Raw genomic sequence first — 24,703 nt, forward strand, 5'->3', positions numbered from 1 at the left:
CTGACATAGAAATTTACGTACACACACACACACATTAGACATGAACATTATGAGTACAGGCAGTGCAGTAAGAGTTAGTAGGTCGTGATTACTCCCTTCTGCAGATTTGAATGCCTTTCTCCATCGAGCCCACTCCCACCTCCCTTCTCTGTCCTCGCTCTCTCCATCTCCTTGTTTATGAACCTCATAATAAGCACTCACACCTTTCCATGTGTGCCTCTCTGACAGTGCCTGTGTGAGTTGAGTCTCGGTCATATAACAGTGCGAGCGCGTGCGTGCGTGTGTGTGTGTGTGTGTAGTGATTATTTAAGAGCTGGTTGTTACTGTAGCTTCCTGCTGAGTAAAAGCGAAGAGGCGGGGACATGAGAAAGAGATGAGAGAGGAGGTGGTGGAGAGAATTACAGGCAAAGTAGAGGAGAGAGTGTGCGACAAAGGAAGAATGAAGAAGAACAAATAGACACAGACAGCGAGATGGGGCTGGAGCATGACGGGCAGTGAGAGAGGAATAATTATTACCAGCCTCAGTGATAAGTGACAGATCCCACACATGAGCATGCGTGAGTTCACACACACAAACGCATATGCAGCACACACCTTGGCAGAGCATGACAAACTGAAATAGGCCAATTAAAAGAGACTGGTACTGAGACATTGGCCTATTAGCAGTGACGGGACAATGTTTTACAGTTAATGGTGATTGCTCAGTACCTATGTGAGGCCATTAGCTCAGTACACAAGAGAAATAAAAACGGTTAGCTTTGAAACAACACAATCAAAATCAGCTTGCCTCTTACACGAAGGCTGTCTGATCTTTGAACACTCACACCTCTCAGGACCAACACGGAAAGATCTACCTTTTAAACACAGAAGCTACAAATAATAAGGATCTTTTTTATTTATGAGCAGCTGCTAAATACAATAATATGGTAAAAAAACACTCTGCTGTTAAACAAGTAAAAGTTAAGGTGCCACCCCGTCATGCAAACTTTACATTTATTTTATCCTAATGTGTTATTGCTAGTTTTTGAACAAGTGCAACAGGTTGTTCTCAACAACAGATGAAAGTTCTCACCTGAGTGGGTATTTTTTAGAAATGATAATAGGAGCAAAGGAGGAAGTGAGGTGACACTGTTATAAAGCAACAAAGTCATTTTAGGACAATGGTCATTCCATTATTGGCCAATAATAGTGTTTATTATCGTCACCATGACAATAATCCCCTAAACTAACCCAAAGTCACAATCTTTCCTTAAGTGTAACTAAGTCATTTTACCTAATTAAACTGTCACACTTCTTTGTGTTATGGAAGGCACAGACACATGATGCTGTCCTGCCAATATGGCCGCACATCAGAAAGCTTCTTTATTTTCTTATGGAGGGACGAGCAATACATTTTGTTGTTTAATTTGGAGGTTGTAGGTAGTCGTAAGTGTTTATCACGGTGCTATCCCCAATAGCAATGCATTCCCATCAGACTGAATAATTTGAAAATAATAATCTGTCTGTACTTTACTTTCATCTATGCTCAGCTGGCTCGCAGTCACTTATCCATCTCTGGGATAGCTCGCTCTGACCCTGACTTGGCATGGAGTGTTTTCATGCTGTTATCTCCAAAGAAACACAAAACAAGCCCAACATATTTCAGGCACAAAGAAGTTGTTACAGCCCCAGACAGCCCATCGTCTGGGCATCTTTCCAAACTCAGCAAGCCAGCTCTGTGATAGCGCTGGTCACCCAAAGTGCATTGTAACACCTTTGTTTACAAACACTCAGACTTGTTCTTCATTCATTTTCAACAAGAGCGTGTTTTTTTTTTTTTTTTTTTAGTTTCATTATACATTTTACTGACACTAATCCTAGACAGTCATACATCACCACACATACATCTGGGGGGGGGGGGGGTGAAAACTCAGCAACCTGTCATTCTTTCACGTTTGATCGTTTCTTATCGGCAGCGCTTTCAAATTTCAGTGTAACTCTTGGCGTGTGTGTTTGTTCCACCTTCCTCTCAGTCCTAATAAATAACAGATGATGGTTGTGTGTTCAGGATCGTGGCGACTCGGTTCAGTTTAAGCACGTTCAGTACGACCTCTGACAGCGGGTGTGGTGTGTGGAACTGAGCCATGGTCCTTACTCCTAATGAGGCAGCGTTCCCTCCCCCCCTCCCTCCCACTTTTATTTCATCTTTCTTTTATCTTCCATTCTCCTTCCACCTTTTGTATCCCCTTTACCCATCTGCCCACCCTCTCTCCTCCTCTTTTCATCTTGCTCCTTGCCCTTCCACACTCCTCCACTGTTTTCTTTTTGTTTTCCCCCAGTCATTCTTCTCTCCCTCCCTCTCCCTACCCACCTCTCCTCTCTTCTCTTTCATCTGTCCTCAACTATAACCTGAAACTCCTCCCACGTTTTCAGCATCTTGCTCCTCATCCTCCTTCCTTCTTGCTTCTTCCCTCTGCCCTATTTCCCCCCTTTCTGCCTTGCATCTCAATAACATGAAAATTAATGAATAAAAGTGAAATGAAAATGAATGTATGCACATCTTTGAAGTTATTGTAAGTCACTCCGCATAAGAGCTTCAGCCAAATGCTTAAAAATGTTTATGCAAAGGACGATCAAAGAACACTACACTGAAAGCTATATTTGCCTGCCAGATGTTATTTGGATCGAAGAGAGATGATGTTTATCGGAATACAGCTCAAAAGTTGCATCTAAATGTCAAGCAGGAGATTTGACATTAGCAGCTAGATTATATTGTTCGTTATCATCATTACAGGAATGGAAAAATTTAACAAAACTCTTTTGAAATGCATCGCAAAGTTGAAGAATATATTTCAGTTCTTTATGTCTGTGAGGTAGCTAAGCTGTTTTAATGACTTGGTTTTATGGGAAGACTATTAAACTATATCTAGAACGTAATGACCGAAGTCTGTGAAAGGTAGAATAAATCTTAGTGATCACAAATTAACAAGGTCATGATTCAACTTTACAGCAGTGGGGAGGATCACAAAAAGTACATTTTGTGAACGGAAAGCGTTGTTGATGAAACGTGAAATAGCACAACAGAATGGCTTGAGTGCAGTTGTTTCAGTTGCACTTTAACACACTGACGGATGAGCCAGTATCATCAGAATCTGAGCAGCTGATCACAGTTGACCAACTATGAATGTGTAGGTTTGTATTGAGGACACAATGCAGAATCTCCTCAGCAACACCGGCTTTCCCTCCAACGTATTCATAAATCGTCGTACAGGCTGCTGTTGGTAGAAACAATTCATTGCCTACGGCAACCTTGATCACCATGCACTCTTAGGCAGATTGTTATAAATAACTGACTAGTGCTCTGGAATAATATTGTACTGTAAATGTGTAGATATTCTGATAAAATAGTCATAATAAGGTCGCTAGGTGTATTCTTCTCTTAACGAGCAGCTTAAAATAACACGCATACTTTACTGCCATTAACCACGTATCAGAATCACTCATGCCTAAATAGATTGGATTAAAACTGTTTAAAGGACAATTCCATTATAAAACACTTGAGAAAACAGGGGGCTTAGTTTGTTACAGTCACATATACACTCACCGGCCACTTTATTAGGTACATCTTGTTAGTACCGGGTTGGACCCCCTTTTGCCTTCAGAACTGCCCTAATTCTTCATGGCATAGATTCAACAAGGTGCTGGGAACATTCCTCAGAGGTTTTGGTTCATATTGACATGATAGCATCACGCAGTTGCCGCAGATTCGTCGGCCGCACATTCTACAGTACCACCACATCCCAAAGGTGCTCTGTTGGATTGAGATCTGGTGACTGTGCAGGCCATTTGAGTACAGTGAACTCATTGTCATGTTCAAGAAACCAGTTTGAGATGATTTGAGTTTTGCGACATGGCGCGTTTATCCTGCTGGATGGATTTGCAACCAACTTCATCTGCATGGAAATTCAGTTTTCCTTTGAAATTCATATCCACTTTAAAATACATGGAAATTAGTCAGATAAAATAAAGCAGTATTATGAAGTCTTAAATAAACTGATTTGTCCACAGTGAGATCCCAAAATAAGTCTCTGCTATCTCTGGGTCAGACTATTTATTGCCCACAGCTAATTCTACTGTGCTCTAACACTGCAGGGGTAAAACACACAGCATTTATCCAAATCAAACTCTGTAGTATACATATGTAATGCAGCTTAACCTCTAAGGGGTTTAGCCATACAACAATAGAATCTTAATGGGGTCAAATGGATTAAAAAGCAATAGACAAGAGATGGATGGAGAGCGAATGAGAGAGAAACAGAGACGGAGAGGAAGAGAGAAAATTTGAGGAGGAAAGGCTGAATGCGGACAATAGCTGCCAACAGCCAATACCGCAGATCGATGGAACAGGGTGCACTGATTGAAAAATAGAAATGTATGACCCAATGCAAGATAAAACTGGATCGCAGTATACGTATGTGTGGAGGCATGTGTCTGCTTATTTATAGAGGGAATCTTGGATTATAAGATACCGAAGGAAACAAAAGAAGACACAGCAGAAAGGGGTAAGAGGACGAGATTATGAATAATGCAGCGATCAGAGAATGACAGGGACAGAGAAAAAAAAGGGGGAAAGACAGAAAGAAACGGAGAGGCACTTAGTGTTGCCTTTCAAGTCTATAGCAACAAGAAAGGAATGGATCTTTCCATGATATCCAACACATCCGAAGAGCACAACATCAATACCTACTGTAATCATGTTTCACATGACCTGCAAACAGACATCTTTCTCATTAGCCTATGGGTTATATGTCATGTGCTTGTTCTATATCAAACACAAGCAATCATTCATGCACATGCATGAAAAAAAACAGTCAAAGTGTAGTGGGGTTAATGCATCTTAAAACAGTGAAATACTTGTTGAAGTTGTTATTCAGTAATTCAGCAGGAGAAAGGCAGTTTTATTAGACGGGGTGGGGGTGTTCAAGGTAGGAATGATTACGTACATGGCAACTAAAAATAGGCAGATTTGAAGAAAATAAACTAAAATTGAATTTTAATAAAGAAAATACAAGAAATTTATGATTTTTTTGTTTCATAATTTATTAATGAGTAACTATTTAGGCATTGAAATTGACAAACAAGGTTAAAAACGGCTTTCATTTTGTTGTGACTTCTGATATATATTTTTATTTTCTACGATAAAGTTTAAAGAGTTTTTATTTTGCAGCAGAGAAGCGAAAGCTAGAAGATATTTGTCCCTGCAACTTTTGATCCTCCTTAATCTAAACATATATGCAACTTACAAAAAATGCACTTTTCACAGCTGATCTGTAATTTCTTTTTTTCCCTCACGCCATAAATGTTCAGTGACAGTCTGGTGTGTGGGGCGGTGCCAGTGGTTTGGGCTGGAAGTTCTCCCACTTTCTGACTGACTGTACAGTCTTCAGGTTTTGTTTTGGTCTTATTAAGGATATAGAAATGTAAGGACTGATTTTCAGTTTAGAATTTGTTTTATCCGCTGTGTTCATATAGATCACATTAAAGTGTAGCAGTACTGCATGGAGGTTTCCTTGCTTTTATATAAGCAATGCTGTTTATTATTCTATTTTTTTCTTGTGGTACTTAAATCCATGTTTAGCCCCATTTTTTTATTTTTTTTATTTTTTTATTTAGTTGCTTGAACAAAGACTGACACCAGTAGCAAGTAGTGGAATCTCCTTACTCCGTTTCAGATGACACTGGATTGATTTGCCACTAATTCCCTCGATTCAGTCCCTAATCCTAAAGATAACCACTAATAACCCTTAACCTTAGCCCCACCCCCAGCCCCAGCTAAGTGGTTGAAGGATAACAGGATAAGACTTCCAGCAGGAAGGGGAGTGAAAAGTAATTTCAATAACTCAACACCCCAAGAGGGAAAGAAGTAGCTCAATAATGATAATGAAACTCGCTGCAGTTTCATTTCTGTACATTTTGTATGTACGAGCATTAACCAAAGTCGGTTGCAGAGCGTTTACAAAATAGGACAAGGACAAAAAAAACGTAATTTAGTTAATCCCATCCTGGCTTACTGCTAAACTAAATTGGACTGCAATACATTCAATATAATGGATTGGGTTTCCCTGATTGAAATTACTTAGACTTGTCTTATTTACTATTGATCCTTGTCTTGATATGCTCAGGCTGTTTTTTTTTCTTAATCTAAGTGGAAAAGTACTTATGAGAATATAGTGAGCTTGTCTATAAATCTATTTTCTGTCATTCATTTCTATCCATTCATTTCTTTTCCTCATTAAAGGCTTGCTGGTGCCTAGCATTCCATGCATGAAGCAAAAAAGAAAGGAAACACGCTCGTCCTATCACAGGGCCATGCAGAAAAAATAAAACCCTCATATACTAATCTAGCTAAATTCAACAAATTAGCTTTTTCAATTCAGCTGAACTGCATGTGCATGTTAGAACTGTGGGAGGAAACTCATGACAAAGTGGGGAGCACACAGACTTAATGTGTGAATTACATATTTCATCAAGCTGTTTTCTTAATCACAACAACAATGTGCGCTTTGTCAGCCAACAGCTGGAGTTTTTGAATGTCAACATAGTTTTGCTCACTTGAACAGCCCTCACCTCACGTCCCCAATCTTGGCACTGAGAATACACCGATGACTTTCTGTGCATGAGTGAGGGCGTGAACCTGTGTTATTCATTCCTGTTTATCTGAATAATTATTTGAAATGGCCTGAAAACTTCCCTAGAATAATGGAATGATGTGGAGGGGAGTCCTAATGGTTAAAAACAAGACTATTTCAAAACCCAGTATGTGGCTGGACTCTGTTCTGAATGGCCAATGTGCTAAAGGGGGAGAAAATAGTTGAAAACTGTTGCTGTCAACAACTGACATCGTGCCGCATCTGCATTCTCCCTAGTGGTAGTAGTCTCCTCTGTTTGTTTCTCTCCTACCTGCATAAAGCTGTTCTCATTTATATGTTTTTTTTTTTCTGTTTGTTTGAAATAGTGACTGAAAAGTGGTCCATTAAGACTAAATGTTAACCAGCACTCACTTCCAAACCATTTCAGAACTGCTGTTCTGAACTGCTAAAATCCAGATTTTTGTAACCACAGCATGGTTTGACAAAATCACCACACACATAAAATGATCCCTCAGAGAGAAATCGACAGAATGTCTTTCTCATTTTGTCTCACAATGCGCAGCCTACATCTCTCAACCTCTCTGCAACTCACTGAACAACAGCCTGTTGCTCGCAGGGCAGCAGCGGCAACTTTCCTCTATGGAAAAAAAAAAAAAAAAGTCTCTAAATCTAGCGATAAATGCAGGCTGTAAACTCCCCCAATTCATTTTGAAAGACTAATGGCCAATGGAGAAACTCCAGCACTCTGCCGACTGACCTTTGGTGCGACTTCATCACTCAGTCATGTGACACTCGGTTGACCAATGGTGTAACTTGATCACTCAACTATATCAGTCAGTCAGTCACTTAGTTAGTTGTGTACTTTAGCGTTTACAGCGCTAGCCCTGCTGTTGCAGCCCAGCCAATAATGAACACAATTTTGATGTTCTACTTTACATGACATCTTCACAAAGTTCATAGCCTCTCAAAGGCTGCTGGAAGTCTGAGCTCAAGACTCCTAGGCAGCTTAAAACACAGATAAACCATAGCTTGAATATTAAGCTTGTGTAAGCACATGGCGGAAACTCAATCACTAATAAAGAGTTTGTTTACTCGTATTTCATTGAGTGTTGTGGGATGCAATCCATCCAAGAGCTCTCGTCTCTTATCTCTACTTACCATCCTAATCTTCTCTTCCCTTTTCCCCTCGTCCTCCCCCTCCTGCTGCAGTCTCCTCCTCCTCTATCCCGCTGCCTCCCGCCTTCCTTTGTGCCCTCTTCTCCTCTCATTTACCACTTTTCTCCCCCTCCCAGTCCCTCACCCTCTCTATCTCTCACTGTGTGTTGTGTGTCTTTTTAATTACTCCTCCCTCCATCCATGGGGATCTGAAGGCTAGGTGGTGGGACAGACGGATGACGAGGGGAAGAGCAGGGAACTTGAGGGGTTAGTGGGGTGGGGGGGATAATTAAACATCGATTTGGGATGATGATGAAAACGGCAACATGACGCCAAACAAGGGGATTATGGGTCGAAGAGCCGACAGCATTCTGCTGAGATCTGCAAAATATCCGGGACAGAGAGGAAAGGGCGGCAGAGCAAGGAAGTGATGGAGGCAGGGGAAAACAAGGGAGGGGGATAAAACCACAAGTAAATGAATGCAAAGATGAGGAAGCAAAGGAATGACAAGACAAGGAAAGGTAAGGATAAAGACAGAAAAGCAAAAGGATACATAAAAAGAGAGCAGAAGAACAGGGAGTAAGGATGTGGAAGGAGGAGGAGAGTTAGAAAAAAACAGGGATAGAGAGAGGGAGAAATAAGATATCGGAAAGTCATTCAGATAGAAGAGAGTCAAAAAAGGGAAAAGGAGTAACAAAGAAACAAAATATAAAATGGGGTAGGAGAAATACACATGAAAGAAGCCATGTGACGAAAGAGAACGAGACTGCAGACGTGAAAGAGAGATGACTAAATAGACCGTGTCGTCAGTGTCTTTGAACTTAACCTCTCTGATCTGACTCATTAGTTCTGCATTTAATTGGCACAAATACAGCTGGTACCAGCAATACAAGGGTCTGATTGTGCGTGTCTGTGCACACGTGTGCGTGTGTGGACCACTCATTTGTCATTAGGCCCTTTAAGCTCATTAGTACGTATGCAGTGAATCATTCAATTAAATGACAATGACCTACAGCGAACCGACTAGTCATATCCACCAGTGGATGTGGGGATGTGCACACAAGCGTACATGGGTGTGTGTGTGTGTGTGTGTGTGTGTGTGTGTGTGTGTGTGTGTGTGTGTGTGTGTGTGTGTGTATGTAAGCATATATATTGTATATAAGCCTGAATATCTTCTGTTTGGTTTTGTACACATCTTGTTGTAGACATTTTTAAAATGCCTTGCATCAAACTCTCTTCTGCATTTGTGTGTTTGAGCATGTAAGCAGCCTCTAAAAAGTAGTAACTACATTTTAGTGAGTTTCTAGCTGAGCGATTAGAGGCTTAAACCCACTAAATTCCTCAAAATATTTACTGTGTCCACACCAAATGTTATTAAAGCAGCAAAAAGCAATGGTTTATCAGCCTGTCTGTTTTTAGAGCCATAAAGCGCTCACTCATTAAACTGTCATTTACTGTGCAACAGGGCTTTTTTATTATTCTATTGTCAACACAGCTAATTTACCAATAATCTAAAATTGACAAATGGTAATGGTTTAGAACAAATTACTGTACGGTTAAATTAGAATAAATGTATTTAAATAAAATACATTATAAGAATTTGGCCCTTTGATATTAGCAGAGTGGTCACTTACTGAACTGTGCAAGCCCTAGCAGTTTTGTCCAGTGAAGCCTCTTGATCATGAGGACACATTTTCAGGTGAAATAAAAGCTTACTTTTTTTAAATTGCATTATTATCTAAATACTTTTTTTCAACTGAACAAAGGAGTCTAAAAATTTTACAAGGTAAAAATAGGCTGAAGTGAGTCATAAGTAATACAACGGGAACTCCTTGACATTTTTTACAATGGGGAAAAAAAGCCTTTTCCCTTCTCTACTGTTTCAGTACGTAGCAGCTGTTGTAACCCTTAAAGTGTGGATTTACAATATTTATTGTAAAAACCAACAAAATTCATAGTCGGTGATGTCCCTTCCCTTTTACATGGTAGTGAACACACATCACAAGAAATGTGAAATATAAATGTGAAATTCACTCAAAAAATAATATATATGAGATAATCCATTCGTCCTCTGTCTGTCTCTATTTATCTATTTATTAATTTATTTATTTTCAACATTTACCTCTAATTTTCTTAGCAGCTGTGAACTGAAATCCCTGCTACATTAAACATGATCAAAATGGACAATGGCACATCACACATGAACAAGCTCGTTTGTGCTTCATATAGTGTACATGTTAAAAAAATGTGTAAGCTGCATCCACCCACCCACACACACACACACACACACACACACACACACACACACACACACACACACACACACACACACTCTCTCACTCTCTCACTCTCTCTCCCCTATACCACATGCAGGCCCACCTCAGCCCACCCAGCTTTGCTCCAGATGCTCCCACCACCTGCTCCAATGCTATTAACCCCTGACACACTTTTACCACCCGCCGACACACATGTACACACTGCTTGTGCACTGACTTCAGTTCATTCATATTTCAGTTTAATAATGCTTGACAATTCACCATTAATATTAAGGACTCTAATGGGTTTTAGAATTAAATAGTGAATATACAATGTCTGTTATATTCCCTCAAAAGAGATTCCCTCAGAGGATTAAAAATAGACAATACTTACTACTACTACTTACTACTTTTTTCCCTTTACCCATTTGTTCCCTAGCTGTGAGGAAAACTATCTCTACCCATCAGAATATCAACAGGTCTAATGATTGAGACTGACAAATAATGAGACATTAGTGGCATCATCCACCTAATGATGACAAAGAGTACATTTAAGTCTGCTAATGCCACATAATATGCACGGCATTTACGTTAAGATTTGGGCATGAGAGTACATCCAACTGTTATTAATGCATGTTTCCAATCACTGTATCCTGAGTCTGCTGGCCTGCGCAGATTTTATGTGTCTGTGAGTCCATTATTCAAAGAAGCACTCACCATGCAGACAATGCAGAATAAGGTAGAGAGACAGAGTAGAGAGTTAGGACACACGTTTGGATCGGTGTCTGCATTTTGCACAATTTCGTGGGTGTAGATGTGGATGTGTTTCTGTGTGATTGAAAACGGTACGCACTGACCCTTTCCTGCCCTTGCGTGGTGAGGAAAATGTGAGGCGAATAAAATTCTTTAAATCACACACACAGACGCAAAGAAACACAAATGCACACAACTGATCCAGAGAGACAAAGACGCAGTGTGAATGTAGTGACGAATTCAAGGTTTGAGCTTAAAATTACATTTTGAAAAATATATCTCTTTACAGGAAGTGTTAATGCGTGTGAGTGTGTGCTTAATGCATGTATGACAGTGCTTTGTATTGATGCAGGTTAAAGTACTGTAAATGCACCTTCAAAGGGAGCTGTGCTCTCACACCAGAATTAAGGTATGTGCTTTATGGAGTGGGCACCTACGTCTGGAGACTGACACAACACACTGCAAATATACTCTATATGAAAATAGTGTTTTAGCATTTTGCTAATAATTTATTTATTCGTTTCAAACAAAATAAAAAAGAACAGAAAAACAAGCAAAGCTAAAGGTATGATGCTCAATCTGACTTCCTCTTCTTTGTTACAAGTGCTGATGAGACTTACAAGTACAGAGATCAGCTCTGTGCTGACTCACACATCGGTGGCAAACAATTATATACTTTGACTATGCATTAAAACACAGTACCGGTGACCACAGAGAGGGACAGAGGCACAGTTTAAGTCTTCACTGCAATTTCAATACTCAGACAGGATATCCTGATTGGCAGATCTCAACACTGCCAAGTCAGATTCTGCTCACACTGCAAAATGTTGACCAGGCCACATCCATTAGGTTGTCAGGTTTGCATTTTGATGGTAACTCTGACTCAGACCTTGGATATCCGTCCAAGTCACAGTACACAAGAACTAAGAAGTCACTGCTGCATTCACTTTACATTTGCAGTACAGCAAACTGCACAAGAAGGCAACTCTCATCTCTTATTTTTCTTAAGTTGGTCATGTTAGAGTCATTTTCTAAAGCTGCAGAAGGTGCCATCTTTGGTCTGTACATCACCATGGTTACAGGCGTCACTCATGGCAATACCAAGACTACATTTACCTGTTTATATGCACAGTGCACATTTCATTCTGTCATGTGTAACATGTACAACACATAGAGAGTCACTCTCAGTGGGAAATGCAGCTGTCATTTCAAATCACTGACAGAATGAATTCACTGTCAAAGACAGAAAGAGAGGAAAATGTACTGCAGACGTATTGAGAAAGTGGGGGGGTGGGTAAGACCACACAATGGCCACATATCAACACCCAGCGATACATCATCTCAGGTCTTCCTGACAGGAATCTATAAATCACACTGACATGATAAGCATAGTTTGAGGAAGATATAGCTCTGTCCGTGTGCAGCTGTAGAGTGCAAGCCAGGCTAATACCACTGTGTTTGGCTGGATAATGTGTTGTCCATGGTTCGGCCTGCAGTGGAATCTAAGCTATTGAGCCTGCTTAACCTCTGACTGATCACAGATCAGTATGTTAATACACAATTGTCGCTTGTTCCGAAAGCTCATGAGAAGCACAAACCAACATACAGTACACACACACACACACGCACACGCACACGTGCACGCACACACGCACACACACACACACACACACACACACACACACACACACACAGTTGTGTCTCCATGCCTTCAGAGGACATTACATTTACATCAATTTCCTGCAGACTTACTCTCGCCATGACCATATTTACTACATGTTTAACCCTAACCTACTGTTAACCTTAAACCTAACCTTATCTTAACCTTAAAACATCTTCACCTGAAAATTAAATGATTTACGAATGCAGCCATAATATGGCTGTAGGTCCCCACAACATGAGTAATACCTGAAACACAAACACACACATGGACATCGACACTTAGAGACATTTAGAGGAGCCGCCTACAGAGGTCTGATGCCACTGATGGCTCCGAAACTGACATTGAGTTTTTGGCTAATACGCAACTGCCAGCTGGTTCAGTGTGCAAACACATAAACACTCATCATGTGTGCACATGTGCACGCAGACACACACTTGAATAGACATTGATTAGATTATACAGGGGGCTTTGAAGAGCATGTCTCAGACGCAGGGTTAACTAATACACTGCCAACCAGTGATTTCCAACTGCTTACGCATGAATGCACATGCATACACACTCGAACACACTTGGTGCTATAATGCATTGATCGTAAGTAGTGTACTTGTTGTTTATTCGAATGTGGACATGGTCCTAGACACCATTGGCAGTGCATAGATTACAAGATGCTGTGATCTGGATGCTTTGGCTGTAGTAATTTAGTCACTGAGGAAAAAAATTATATCAAGAATTTGTTAATTATTATGCAGTAAATGCAGAATGGATTCTGTGTGCCTCAAACACCAGAAAATCAATTACATTTTTTCTGTTCCAATTAAAATATTCTGATGAAAATACAGATACAAAATAACTAAAACCAACTCTATTAGTTATTATATAACTAAATTTAAAAAAGATATAATTTGCTTTAAATGTGTGTTCAAAATAATGATTGTCGAATAAATTCACTCGACAAAGTGCTCCCTCAGCACACAGGTCCAAAGTAATGGTGAAAACATAATGTATCGGTAGCCAGCGAAAGCCTCCTCAGTCCCACATGCATCTTCCAGCTATCGTCCAGTGGAACTACATCAACTACTCAAACATAGAAGAACGTCATCAGTTCTCATTGATGAAGTTTCAGAAAGTGTGATATTCACCAGTTTTCAATATGTGCTCTTTGATAAAGAAATGTAACAGCCAGACTTTAGAAAATGAATTTGTTAAGCTCAAATAATCTCTCATTGTGGCACCGATATGTTGTTTTTCTCTTTCCGTGTTTCCTGTCTATCCTGCTCCTCAGCACTCCCCTTCCCCTCCTCTCTTTGTGGCATTGTGCCTCACCCCTCCTAATGGACATTGACCGAAGAAAGACAGAGGAGAGGCGCTGTACACACATCCACACAGACACACTCAGGGCTGTTTTTTTCCTTTCACTCAGAGCAGAGCTGGTGCAATGATGACGCCTTCTAGATACTCTCACAACAACTTTTTGTTTTTTCAAATATTTAGGCTTCTATACTTTTATTCTTTCAAGTTTGTAAGCAGTTATAAAGAACCAATATGATATAGGTTTTCATGGTGCAAATATTTTTTTTAATCTCAAACTTTAAAGGTGTAATCCTAAAGATTCTTGGTTGATATGGCAGCAAACTTTTACTTGGGTAACAAGTCTGTTTTATTACCACAGCAAACACTCTGAGAATATAACAGAAGAGCAACTGGGTATGTGATTACAGCGCAACCAAACAAACTTGCGTAGTTTTTAATGAAGCTTAGCACGGACCTCAATGACAAACACACTGTTTCCTGTGGCTGCTTCGCAATAAAAGCCACCCCATGGTTTGCCTATTGAACAATTTTAAGGTGAAGCAATGACAGTAGGAACTGACCTTTGCATCGCTGCACTGCATGTTATAAAGTGAGCAGACAAAAGACAGTGAAGGTTATATCAGTTAGATAAAGTTGCACTGGATTACCTGCATGCATCATTTTCAGGTCTGCGATACACAGTTTAATTTGTATTGTAGATGCCCAGACGATCTGTTTGATAATGTGAAGCTCAAAGTAAGATCCACAGTTACCCACAAAGACCTATACATATGTACACCTGACCAGTAAGGAGTGCTTTTTGTACCGGCAGGTCCACTGCGCCCACTAACTGCCTCCAACCTTGAATGGACAGGTGCAGATGGACGGTTGCTATGCAGAAGAACGGTTGCCATGCTTTGAATTGTAAGAAGCTGCTTGTCTCCCACAGTTAGTTGAACTGTCTGAATAAACAAGTGTCCTCTCTCGCTTAGAAATAACACCATAATCATTTTTGGTACAGACCTTCCATTTCCATATCTCACAAGTGTTGCATTTGATTAAATTGAAGGGAACTGTCTGATTCTCCTGTCAGCTGGATGTATTTGACATATTCTATCAAAGCTTCTTCTTCTCAAGAATAACTATTTCCCCAAGAGGCATTTTAAATGTTGATCAAGAGTAGAAAGGGTGAAGAGGAGCCAAAATACATTATGAGAACATTGTGTGGGGCAGTGAATACATTTTTGATTTTCTTCCATAATCACACAAGACAGAGCGATATATTTGGCCATTTCATTTACACCTCTGAAAAAACGAAAGAAATTAGTAGTCCACAGTCAGTGTCTGTGATGGTATTAAAGCCACCTGTCACTCATAACAAGATCTAGGAGATTTTCCCAACCTGTTGCCATGACAACTCCACAACATATGAAAACTCCACATGAGCTGAAAATAAACAGGGCTTTCCCAGGTTTTCCAAGAGCTTTAGGCGATAATGTTGCCAGAGAGCAATGTGGGAGATTCCCCCAAGAGCACGAAGATTTTGAGGAAAACTTAGAATACAAACAAGCGCTCCGCAATTAAACTGTGCTTTTTCCTCTGACACGTCCAGCAATGCGTACATTAGCTGTAACTGTAAGAAGAAGCAATATAGTGGGTGAGAAATCTACCCCACTGGCCTGCACGTAAACATCCCATATTGAAACCTAGCCATCAACACGCCAACAAGAGAGAGACACATTGTGCTAAATAGACTTTTAATACCAGCAGCTGTAGAAAACAGCCTAGCTCCAGTCCATGTGAGTGTGTCCATATAAACTCGTCAAATATTCAAATCAATAACGGTGTGCTTTATACACCCAATCATAATTTTAAAAAGTGAAGGGATTAAAGAGCTATCGTACCTCTTTTTCCAGTCAAAGTAAATGCATAGACTGTGCATTAATCATATTAACTTCTATTACACTGAGGCAAATGCTCCATCACACATTCACTGCACTTGCCATATACACAGGAGAGGCCTAGGCAACACGCACGAGTAGCAGGAGCATTGAACTTGGTCCAAGTGCAACTTCTGGTGTTTTCACAGAGATATTGCTTGATGAAAACATCGTCAAATGCTTGGTAATACTGTTACTAGTTAGCACTCTTGAGTGATAGGCCTCCCCCAGCCAGATGACTGCAATAGTCTGCTGTTAAATATTCTGCTGCTGCTGTTATCGTAATGAACATTATGATAACACATGGCACAAGGAAAGGGTTTTGTCAGTATTTTTCAAAAGCACTAATTAGGACATTCATTTAAGGTCTCTGTGTCTCACGCACTGCTCCACAAAACTCTAACCTGCCTTAAGTGTAAATGACAACATTCTCAAAGTTTCATGATTACCATGATTTACCATAAAGTGACCTTTCTACCTATTCAAATTCTGCACATCAAATGAGGCTCATTTCAATGATAACATTATTAGAATTCTATGGCTCCAGCTATCAAGACAAATTACCATAATACCTTGAACTGCTCTCTCTAGCCATTGAAATTCTATGGGCGTTCCTTCACACTTTGTTTAGACTTGGGGTGATAGTTGGCTGTATCTGCAGTAGCATGTTGTGCACACAAATCAGAAAACTTGCATGTTTGTACCGGGCATCTGTTAAAGCAGATGTTCCCTCTCTCTACATTAAAACCTTTAATAGTAAAGGTTGTAGCAGTGGTGATCACCAAGGAGTACCAGTCACAGGCAGATCTGATAAAATCAATCACTGTGTCCAGTTTTACTCAGGTAATATCCCAGAAAAACACAAAAAACTATCCTAATTACAAAGCCATAATGTAATTACGAGTAGTGAAACTACACAACAGAACATCAACATAGCAGTTCACCAATGAAGCAAACTGACAGACAAGCATTAAAACTTGTTAAACAGCCCAGGCTTTTGCCCAGGCTCGCCTTCATTCAGCGAACTCGAACAATGGCTCTGCACCACTACAGATGTCTTTATCATTTCAGTTGATTAGACTTTTACAACTGGATGACTGGTTAATCTCCACTTGTATCATCTATCATCTGTTTTCATCCTCATAGCAGCGGCTGATGTCTGCCGATTAACTTACACACAACTGCACGTGCAAACACACACATGCACACACTTACAAACACATACAGCCACATGGAGGCTTTTTACTAATATGTGTTGAAAGATTCATAGAAGTCACCGACAGACAGTGAATTTAAACAAAATAAGACCATAAATTGACAGTGTAGATGGACAGACCTGTAAACCAGTGTGTCATCACCAGAGCTGTTGTACTGGACCTGGAACATCCTGACTCCAGACATAGGCGTCTGACTGCTCCATCTTATGAGGGCAGAGTTCCCTGTCAGTTCCACCAATGAGACCCTCCGGTCTGGCCCCCTTGTCTCGTTGTTAGGCAACGCGACCTTAGAGGAGGTTAGAATGTCAGAGGGGGCAGGTTCAGAGGACGGGTCTCGACTGCGGCTCGTGCTGTTTGCGAGATGGGGCATCGCCGTGACAACTAGCTCCACCCTTCCTGTGGATTCACCTGCTGCATTGGAGGCAATGCAGGTGAAGTTTCCGGAATCCTTCAGGGATGTTACATTGATCTCCAGGCTCCCGTTAGGGAAAACTAAAGTTCTGAAACAAATAAAAAATGTAGATATGATTAATTCAATAAATCAATCAAAAAATAAACTGAAATATATGTTACAACAAAACAACAAATATTTATAGGGAGGTTTTAGAAGTTCAAGCAGTAAGCTGTTATTCATTCTAAATTCATGTCCATTTTAATCCCTCATTTTTTATTTTTTTCATCTTCTCTGTTACATCTGCTGGCTACTGTCATGCCAGTGCACCGCTCCCTGCTCATTCCAGTCACTAAAAAAGTGAGACACATTCACTTACAGCTGCAAAATGATTCACCATTGCATAATTTAAGAGGCAACTCCCTTCTGGTTCTCACCACCCAGTTACGTAAACCCTCCTCCTTTTTCACCCACATAGGAGCCGATGGATAATCAGTGTTCTTGTGATCAACTCATTTACTCACATCTCCACTTTGCTGCCTGCAGCACCTGATGCTGATGCCAGCTCCCACTGCCAGCATCCATCCAGACTCTATTCCGAATCAATGCAGTGACTGCCAGGCTGAGTATCATGGTACTGACTCTTTGCAGGCTTTACTACCATAAGTTCAGGCATAAACCCAAAACGTACTTGCCAAATAGTCCAACCATGCTTTGTATCCATAGGATTTTCTATATCTAAAGATGCAAACAGAAGTTTCAAATCAAAAGGTGCCTAAAAAAAAAAAAAAAAAGGGTTGTGACATTATACGGTATATCAAATATCTTTCTTTTTAAAACCAATGTTCTATATGCAAAACCATAACCAGAAACCCCACACATCTGACAACTGTGCCAACTAGGTTACTGGATGAAAGTGTGAGAAAGGTCTTATGGGTGAGGACAATAAACTTCTGACCTTGTTTCAAAGTTGTCTCACACAAGTCATGTGTGCACTACTACTACAGCCATGACAAAAATTATGTGAGACATGCTGTCTTTCTAACTTGCATATTGGCTCGTAGCACCGAGCTGGAGCGGCAGGAGAATATTTAAACAACCCTTTTCCTTGCACCTGCCAACTGATTTGCCAGGTTTCTGACATCGCTGGAATGTGGACCGGTGTTCTCAGTGGAAATGTGATAAATTAACTTCGCTTTGAATTTTGAAAGATTGTACAGTTTATTAGACAAGAGAGAAAGGAGATCAAACTGGACTGAGGAACCATGGTAATACCTGGAGCCATTTGATATAAGTCTCCCTTCAGGGCTGATCCAGTGGACTTCAGGCTCTGGGTCACCATTTGCTTTGCACTTCAGGCTGGCAGGCTGGCCTTCCATAGCCACGGTATGAGGTGACTTACGGGTCAGAACTGGTGGGTCACAAATAAACTCCTAAAGGGCAAAAGAGATTAGGTCATTTTTTCAAGTCTGCATTGTTTTCTGAGCTTTATTATTCACTTTATTAAAGTGGTAATTTCAAAGATTTTAATTTAAATTAATGCCTGAGAAGTCAGCTTCTGTCACCGAATGAGGTAATGCAATAGTGACTGAGCCTACGGCCCACTGATGAAAGTATTGCAATATTTATACAGCAGTATTATGAACTGGGTGTATGTGGCGACATTCCTGGAAATGATGCTGTATTAAGTTGCTGCTAATGCAAGTCAAACTTTTACTGCTGCTGCAGCTTCACATTAAAAGCATTTAACTGGTGAAACACAAGATGACTATTGTCATCAAGTAGTCACAGGAAATGTAGTGTAGTTTTTCATTGAGCTTAGCACTTATCACTATCGTTCATCAAAAATTTGCCAACAAAACAAAATAGCGGTCTTTTTCGGCATTTTGTGACAGTTGATCAGTTTGAAATATAATGGGGAGCAATGGAACAAGAAGGAGCAGCCACAGTGAGCTGTTAGATGAAGAGTTGGAGGTGGCAGGCTGCACATCAACTTCTCAGCGAGGTAACCAACTCTTCACTGTGCCCTGCTGTTTTCAGTCTCATGCTGTGTGCAGCATAAAATCAGAACATTGTTGCGCTCAGAATAATGGAAAAAAGCCAATTATTGATTCTTTGTAAAAAAAAAAAAAGACAATAGTTTGTTTTCGTGCCCCAAAAATTCTCTGACCTATAGTATTAAACCACATTTGCTGTTACCACCAGTAACTACAGCTGTCGCCAAATCAACCAGGTTTGAAATCTTCAAGATTACCACTTTATAGGTTTGCCCCATATCCAATGTTATGAGACATATTCTTATCAAAACGTCACCTCTTCAGGGATTGTCCAGAAGTACTTGGCACTGAGGTCAGGGGGAGAGGCACATGTCTCCAGGTCATCTTCTCTGGTTAGTCTCCTCAACCATAGAAGTTCACAGTTACAGTGAAGGGGGTTGCCACCAAAACTCAACACCAGGGAGGAGAGAGGGGAGCCTTTGGACTTGGCATAAACTGGGATTCTCAAGAACAACGGGTCAGGGGGTATTTTCTTCAGCTTGTTTGACGTCATGTCTAGCCTGTGAAAGGGAAAGGTGTAGGGAGAAGAGAGTTGGAAAAGAGATGATTATCAGATGAATAGAAATTCATTCAGTCGGTCAATTGAATATATTATATTTGATTATTTAAATCACTTTACATTATCTAACTCTACACACATCATCTGCTTGTCCCTTTGTCCTTTACTCTATATATCCATTTACCTGGCCAGTTTGTGCAGGTTGGTGAATACACCTTGAGGAACATTTTCTATGAGGTTATGATCCATATTTAGGGTATTGACATTGGTTAGGCGCCCAATCGTGTCCCAGGGCACCTGAGCGAGGTTGTTGTAACTGAGGTCTAGATCCTCCAGTGTGGACAGGAAGTCATCAAAGGCGTGGGGAGATATGGAGTGGAGCTGGTTGTTGGCCAGGATCAGGTGGCGAAGGTTGGTCAGGCCTTTAAAATGGTCATCCTGGTTCATAGAAAAGTGAATATGCAGTGAGAATAACTTCATAAAGACAAACTCTTGCACATACATACCTGTACTGTAGGTGTAGGTGTGTCTTTCTGTCTATCTACTGTATCTACAGTTGTATAAATTATTCTGTCATTCTGGCACTATCACAGTTGTGTGTATTCATCCATCCAAATGTAAACTCTGGTTGTGTGGCTCTGTTTCTGTTTATCAACCCATTTACCCATTTGATTATTCAATCCTATCCACCAACATTAATCTATCCAGCCGTCCAGCCATCAATCTTACCTTGATCACAGTTAATCTATTAGAGTCTAGGTGGAGTGCTCTCAGTCGCCGCAGGTCACTGAAAGCTGAAGGGAGGATCTGACTGATGGTGTTTCTGGACAGGGTCAGATGCAGCAGGCTGGTCATGTTGGCAAAGTCCTTTCTTCGGACAGCTGGTAGTGAGCAGAATAAACACAAAGACTCCATTAGCTAAGTCATAAGGGGTCAGATATGTTGTATTACCCAGGGAATGTATTAATGTAAAAATAGTCAGGAGATGCACATGCACCAAAGAAGTTTTAAAACAGAAATGTTTGCCTGACCCTAGAAAGACAAACTTTTTGGCAACACTAAACCCCAATTGACAGCCAACAGAATATGGCATCACGCAAAATGAGATACACAATCTTTAGTTTTGCGCAGAGTAGTGCCACAAACGGAAATTGTTTGTGTGATGTTGTTAATGGCACGTCATAATATATTTCTGGGCACTTTGAAAGCAGCCTTTTTTTTTTAGCTTGTGCATCTTTTGTTTTGGAACTATGGCATAGAATATTTTTAAGTCAAGCCTGGGAAGATTAGGTGGCTGCTTTGGTGGCAGCTAATGGGAATCCAGATTAAAATAAAAAGCATAAAGCAACACTTTAGTTCTTAAAAATAAGTATATTTCAAAGTATAAAAGAGAACTCTTTGATATAAGGCACAGATGAATCGTGAATGAGATTTGCTAGACTGAATCACAGAACAAACCAAAAAAAGCAAGAAAGACAAAAAAAGAAATACCCAGGCTCATGAGAAATATTACTTAGTGTCATGTGGAGACCAACAAAAATAAAGACTTGTGACTTGAGCCAATATTTGTATTCACTGTTAACAAACTGTTCAGTTGCATGCACTTGTTCTGAGATAAGGTGATTATGCTGCCAATTATCAACCAGCCACTGAGTTTGTTTCCATGTAAACGACCAATCCAAGCATACACGTCAAGTGACAGGTAATGGCAAAAGAGGGTGAAATAAATGGAGCAGTTTATGGAAGCAGGTTATATCACTCACAAGTAACAAACTCTACTCACTGCACTCCAATGTGTTATTTGAACTCCAGTGGTATATTAAATTGAATGTAATACAGGACAGACTGGCAGGTACATTACCTGTGATGAAGTTCTCTTGAAGCCGTAGCTCCACAGTGCGTCGGTCAATGGCAGCAGGAACAAAGAGCAAGCCTGTCTTGGAACAGAGGATAGCGAGCGATGGAGAAAGGCTCTGGCACATGCAGCGTTTCGGACACGGCTGTCCCCTGCATGCTGCTGCCAGCAACAGCAAAGAGAACCACAGCCGTTCCATTATCCTCCACAGGGAACAGGGCAACTGGAAGATAGATAGAAAGGAGCAATGAATTGAAGTGGATACAAAGATGATGTGGTAAAGAAAAGGCAACTGTCAGGAAGCTGGAAACCAGGGTAAATCTGACCTGTAGAGACACTAGAGAGTAAGTGATTATCTTATACTTTCTTTAATCAAATTCAGCGAATATATCCTCATGGTCCACTAGTTGTCTGTTTCGTGTGTGTGCTGATAAAAAAAAAAAGCCCCGTGCTCTGTAAATGGAAAACAAACAAAGTGGCTCGCACCAAGCCATTCCAGCCAATCAGCAACAGGGGGCGTTCGTGCTCATGCACAGGACTAGGGAAAGAAACAGTGAAGAGGGGAAATGAGCGAAAAGGGGGAGTGAAAGTGACAGTCAGTAAACCTAGCAGATGCTAACTGATAGTGCCAATCTAAGGATTACCAGAGGAAGGAGAAGGAGCAGCATCGATGCCAGACGATGTGGAGTTTTGATTGGGATTGATTGGGAGATTGCAGACAAGAGACCGGTACAGAGGCCAGAGATGAAGGTGAGCGCATGGAAGAGATTTCTACTGATGGTGGCATGATGGCATGATATACCCCACAACATAATTGCATTGTCAGGATAGAGAGATGGCCAAGGAAATGCCAAAGAGGACCTGTAAGAAACCTGGACTTATACACTGCAACTTGCCCGCATCCAAATGATAGGCATTTGGGGTGGATGGATATTTTGACGGTACTCCGGCTGACCTATGTGCCAGCACAATTGACACCAGGCCATTGCCGCCACAGCCGTCTGGAATGTGTCCCGATAGTCACGATGGCCATTCCAACTATGGTGGAGAGACCTCTGAGAGTTGAATGGCATACAGAGATGGAGCTTGCTTTTTTTCTGCATGACAGATGGGTAACATTAATTAACATTAACATTTGTCCTGCTCACTGCTCAAGAGCTGAACAGAATTACACAATGGTGTGAGCTCATATAGGACTATCATTGTGTGGGTGCATAGTGAGCTGGCACCGGGGATTTTTTCCTCATCAGTCCCTGTTCAATGTTTTGGGAAAATGTAATGTCGCTGTTTTCCTATGTAACTGCAGTTTTTGTGTTAATGTTGCATTAAGGCTACAGCATCCACCTGTTTTGTGTTTTTTAACAACTTCAAAGAAGTTGCACACATGCTGTACATTATTACAATTATGATTAATTTGCTTGGGCTGCATGACTTTATTCAAATTTCACCTTTTTGTAGTTAGAGGTGTATTTATTCCCTTCTCACAATAACAATAATGGGCTCAAAGTATCATCAAAGTCATTGAGAAACAAATTCTAGTTGCTATAGTTTAGTGAGGCAGCTAAATATCCACTACAGACAGAACTCAAAACTCATGGTGTGATATGTCTGTGTACCAGTGGTCAGCAGTATATTAGCCTGCCCAGTTTGACAACTAGACTAGTCAATAGCATTGAACTTCTATTCAGTAGGGGGCCCGTGAACTACCTCTCCATTCTGCGTCTCCCTAGATACTCCTAAAACCCTTGTCTCTATACTTTATACTCCTATCACCCTTATGTTTATACTCTATACTGCTAAACCCTTGTCTCTATACTTCTCCTTCTAGATTTTATTGCTGCATTTGACATCCTAGCTCATAAGATTTTATTAAAGAGACTGGAACATCTCAGTGCGTCAGTTTTTTCACAAGGACATAGAAAACAATATGGACAGCCTTCTTAACCTGCACAATATTGTGACAATTTCAAACAGTATGTCTCAAAACGATGACACAAAACTAGTCGAGACATTTGTTACCTCTAGACTGGACTACTGTAATTTCTTATCATCAGGATGTCCGGATAACTCTGGGAAAAGCCTCCAGACAATCCAAACTGCAGCAGCCCAAGCACTGACAGGAACTAGAAAAAGAGATTACATTTCCCCTGCGTTAGCTTCTCTGCACTGGCTACCTGTAAGATCCGGAATAGAATTCAAAATCCTTCTCACGTATAAAGTCCTTCATGACCAAGCTCTATCGTATCTTAAAGACTGCATAGAACTCTGTTATCCCTATAGAACACATTGCTCTTAAAATGCAGGCCTACTTCTGGTTCCTCTAGAGGCTCCAAAAGTAGAATGGGAGGCAGAGCCTTCAGGCTCCTCTCCAGCTCCCAGTTTTGGTTTGGGATCCCTTAGTTAAAGGGATATCATATATCCCTTCAGCTATAGACCAAGGCTGATGGGGAACTCCCATGATGACTGAGCACCCTCTCTCTCTCTCTCTCTCTCTCTCTCTCTCTCTCTGTCTCCATCTCTCTCTCTCTCCCCTCTATGCACCCTATGCATTCATATGGCAGTACTGCATGTCATGACTATTTTCACTGTTATTATTGATTGGTGCTGCTATCATTGCTGCTGTTATTAACAGTAACACCCCTACACCTATAAGTATTACTGTCATTATTATAACAAGAAGTCTCATAATGATTGAATACAACAGTGTTTACACCTGTTCCTGGTCTCTATCTCTTTCTCTCTTCCCTCGCCTCTCTCACCCATTTCCTTTCTCTCAATCCAAACTTGCTGGCCACCCACCCTGAGGGGATGGGTGGCCGTTCAATCGGAGGGCTCTTGTTTCCTCTCCACTGTCCCCAAAATGCCTGCTCATGGTGGGAACTGTTGGGTTTCTCTCTCTAGTATTGTAAGGTCTTGACCTTACTCTGTAAATATGATTTGGTGCTATCTAAATAAAATTGAATTCAACTGAAAAACACTCAACGGAACATTTTTATTTT

General features: G+C 40.7%; 1 protein-coding gene across 2 annotated transcripts in view; it reads right to left on the reverse strand.

Moving 5' to 3' along the window:
• zgc:172282 (leucine-rich repeat and fibronectin type III domain-containing protein 1-like protein) overlaps positions 1 to 24,703 on the reverse strand; it is a 172,525-nt gene that overhangs the window by 56,270 nt on the left and 91,552 nt on the right. For both annotated transcript variants that reach the window (XM_056373499.1, XM_056373498.1), the window contains 6 exons: positions 21,711 to 21,927; positions 20,579 to 20,730; positions 20,034 to 20,287; positions 19,607 to 19,850; positions 18,569 to 18,726; positions 17,022 to 17,402 (listed from right to left, as the gene is read on the reverse strand). In XM_056373499.1, coding sequence (XP_056229474.1) covers positions 17,022 to 17,402; positions 18,569 to 18,726; positions 19,607 to 19,850; positions 20,034 to 20,287; positions 20,579 to 20,730; positions 21,711 to 21,903 — 1,382 coding nt within the window. In that variant the 5' untranslated portion in view covers positions 21,904 to 21,927. The remainder of the gene's footprint in view (positions 1 to 17,021; positions 17,403 to 18,568; positions 18,727 to 19,606; positions 19,851 to 20,033; positions 20,288 to 20,578; positions 20,731 to 21,710; positions 21,928 to 24,703) is intronic.

The sequence above is a fragment of the Seriola aureovittata genome, chromosome 4, assembly GCF_021018895.1.
Source record: "Seriola aureovittata isolate HTS-2021-v1 ecotype China chromosome 4, ASM2101889v1, whole genome shotgun sequence".
NCBI lineage: Eukaryota > Metazoa > Chordata > Actinopteri > Carangiformes > Carangidae > Seriola > Seriola aureovittata.